Here is a 2,308-nt window from a genome sequence, read left to right as displayed (position 1 = left end):
CGGGCTAGGGAAGGGTTTGACCGAGGGGGGGGGGGCTTTTCTTGGCTCATCACGCTCTAGCGACTCCTTGTGGCGGGCCGGGCAACTGCAGGATGACCGTGGTTGTCAGGTGAACTTTGTTTCCTCCGACACATTGGTGCAGCTGGCTTCCGGTTGAAATCGGCAGGTGCTAAGGAGTGGTGTCACCTTGGTGGTGTCGGTTTGGTGGTGTCACCTTGGCGGTGTCGGTTTGGTGGTGTCACCTTGGCGGTGTTGGTTTGGCGGTGTCGGTTTGGCGGTGTCGGTTTAGTGGTGTCACCTTGGCGGTGTTGGTTTGGTGGTGTCGGTTTGGTGGTGTCACCTTGGCGGTGTCGGTTTGGCGGTGTCGGTTTGGTGGTGTCACCTTAGCGGTGTCGGTTTGGCGGTGTCGACACATGACTCGACCTTTGCTTCTCCCGAAGCCCGTTGGGGAATTGCAGCGATGAGACAAGATCGAAACAAGATCGAAATTGTGGAGAGAAAGGGGGTAAAATATAAGCAAAATTAAAATGTAAATAAAGAGCATCTGATACGGCAAACATTTTTAAGTAAAACAATGTTTTAGTTATTTGAATCAGGTGTGTTAGTGCTGGGCTGGAACAAACACCTGCACCAACACCAGCCCTCTGTGGATAACATTAACATACCCCTATATAAAAAATACAACTTAAATTAATCAATTAATTGGGGTGGCAGGTAGCCTAGCGGTTAGAGTGTAGAGGAGGTAGGTAGCCTAGTGGTTAGAGTGTAGAGGAGGCAGGTAGCCTAGCGGTTAGAGTGTAGAGGAGGTAGGTAGCCTAGCGGTTAGAGTGTAGAGGAGGTAGGTAGCCTAGCGGTTAGAGTGTAGAGGAGGTAGGGTAGCCTAGCGGTTAGAGTGTTGGGCCAATAACCGAAAGGTTACTAGATCGAATCCCTGAGCTGACAAGGTAAAAATCTGTCATTCTGCCCCTGAACAAGGCAGTTAACCCACTTTTCTTACACCTAAGAATTTGTTCTTAACTGACTTGCCTAGTTAAACTTTTTAAAAATCAGTCAACATGATGCTCATCAGAGACCTAAAGGGTTAAATAATAATCACCTCTGACCTTACACGCCCCTCATCAAGGCAACGCAGATTCGAGTCCCTTAGTAACACTTCCAAGATGGATGTCTGCTCTGCCTCTGAGAGGTGACTCAAATCCAACAACTCCCCTTCTCCCTCCATCACCTCTGAGAGAGACACAGACAGACAGTGAATGCTACAGCATTACATGGGCAAATACAAAGTACTAGTCCCTGCTTTACACGGATCAGTTTATCAGTTGGTACTTCCTCTTAAAATGAGGCCAGTATTAGATCTCTAATCTCAACTGTGTGTGTGTGTGTGTAAACGGTGGTCTCACCTGTGCGGTTAGTGCATGCGCTCAGAGCTTCCGTTTGGTTTGTGAGGTTTGTTTGGCAAATAGGGGTGTGTTATCATTAACCCAAAAAGTTGTTTTGCAACAAAAACTAGCATTTCTATTAGACAGATTGAGCTAGGTCCTGCCCTGTTTGCTCGAACGCTAGTTTTTGTTGCAAAACGTTTTGCAACTGTTTGGAGTAGGAATACACTCCAAGATACAGAGCACAACATCCGCGGAGCGCGAGATTTCCACCCTAACAAAACACCCCCAACGGTCTGACTGATGAGACCAGATATAATACCATATTTTGAACTGCTTTACCTTTTACCTGAAAAGCCTGTTAGTGACCAGTGACCTCGGTAAACACCTTCTAAAGAAAACATGCAGAAATAGCCTACACTGACGCACGCACAGCGCGAGAGACTTGCACCTGTCACAACGTGCTAATAAACTCGAATGAAACGAGTACAAATGAAATGTCATACCTACATCAATGATGTCCAGAATTGGTGGACATTTTCTCCGGGGAAAGTTTTGGTGTCTGAAAAGTCCAAGCAGAGTCTGTTGGAACTTAGAGTTTGGAGCGGTTGACAGACACGAGTGATCATATGGAAAGCCAAAAGGTTGACTTGGGGTAAACGCGAACACGCCTTCTCTTCCGGGCAGGATGCAAAACACGGACTGGGGAATAAAACAAATAGCATCGGAGAAACCTGTAGGTTATTACAGTGTTATAAGACACTTACATCATATTTAGATAATGGTAGCTTGTAGCTGGTTGGTTGGCTGGCTGGTTGGCTGGTTGGTCGGCTGGTTAGTTGGCTGGTTGGTTGGCTCACTGGTTGGTTGGCTGGTTGGTTGGCTGGCTGGCTGGTTGGCTGGCTGGTTGGTTGGCTAGTTGGCTCGCA

The 2,308-nt window shown here is 47.4% G+C and overlaps 1 protein-coding gene across 2 annotated transcripts in view; it reads right to left on the bottom strand.

Annotated features, from left to right (window-relative positions):
• The window catches only part of LOC109880446 (synaptotagmin-like protein 1), a 15,104-nt gene extending 13,031 nt beyond the window's left edge, over window positions 1-2,073 (bottom strand). The window contains exons 1-2 of one of the 2 annotated variants that reach the window (XM_020472651.2): window positions 1,886-2,073; window positions 1,104-1,227 (exon numbers count right to left, since the gene is read on the bottom strand). In XM_020472651.2, coding sequence (XP_020328240.2) covers window positions 1,104-1,222 — 119 coding nt within the window. In that variant the 5' untranslated portion in view covers window positions 1,223-1,227; window positions 1,886-2,073. The remainder of the gene's footprint in view (window positions 1-1,103; window positions 1,228-1,885) is intronic. The other variant, XM_031789043.1, reaches the window with a different exon arrangement.
• Window positions 2,074-2,308: the final 235 nt, after the last annotated feature.

The sequence above is a fragment of the Oncorhynchus kisutch genome, linkage group LG14 (assembly GCF_002021735.2).
Source record: "Oncorhynchus kisutch isolate 150728-3 linkage group LG14, Okis_V2, whole genome shotgun sequence".
Lineage (NCBI taxonomy): Eukaryota > Metazoa > Chordata > Actinopteri > Salmoniformes > Salmonidae > Oncorhynchus > Oncorhynchus kisutch.
Note: the sequence above shows the minus strand (reverse complement) of the source record. Positions and strands in the feature narration are given on the sequence as shown.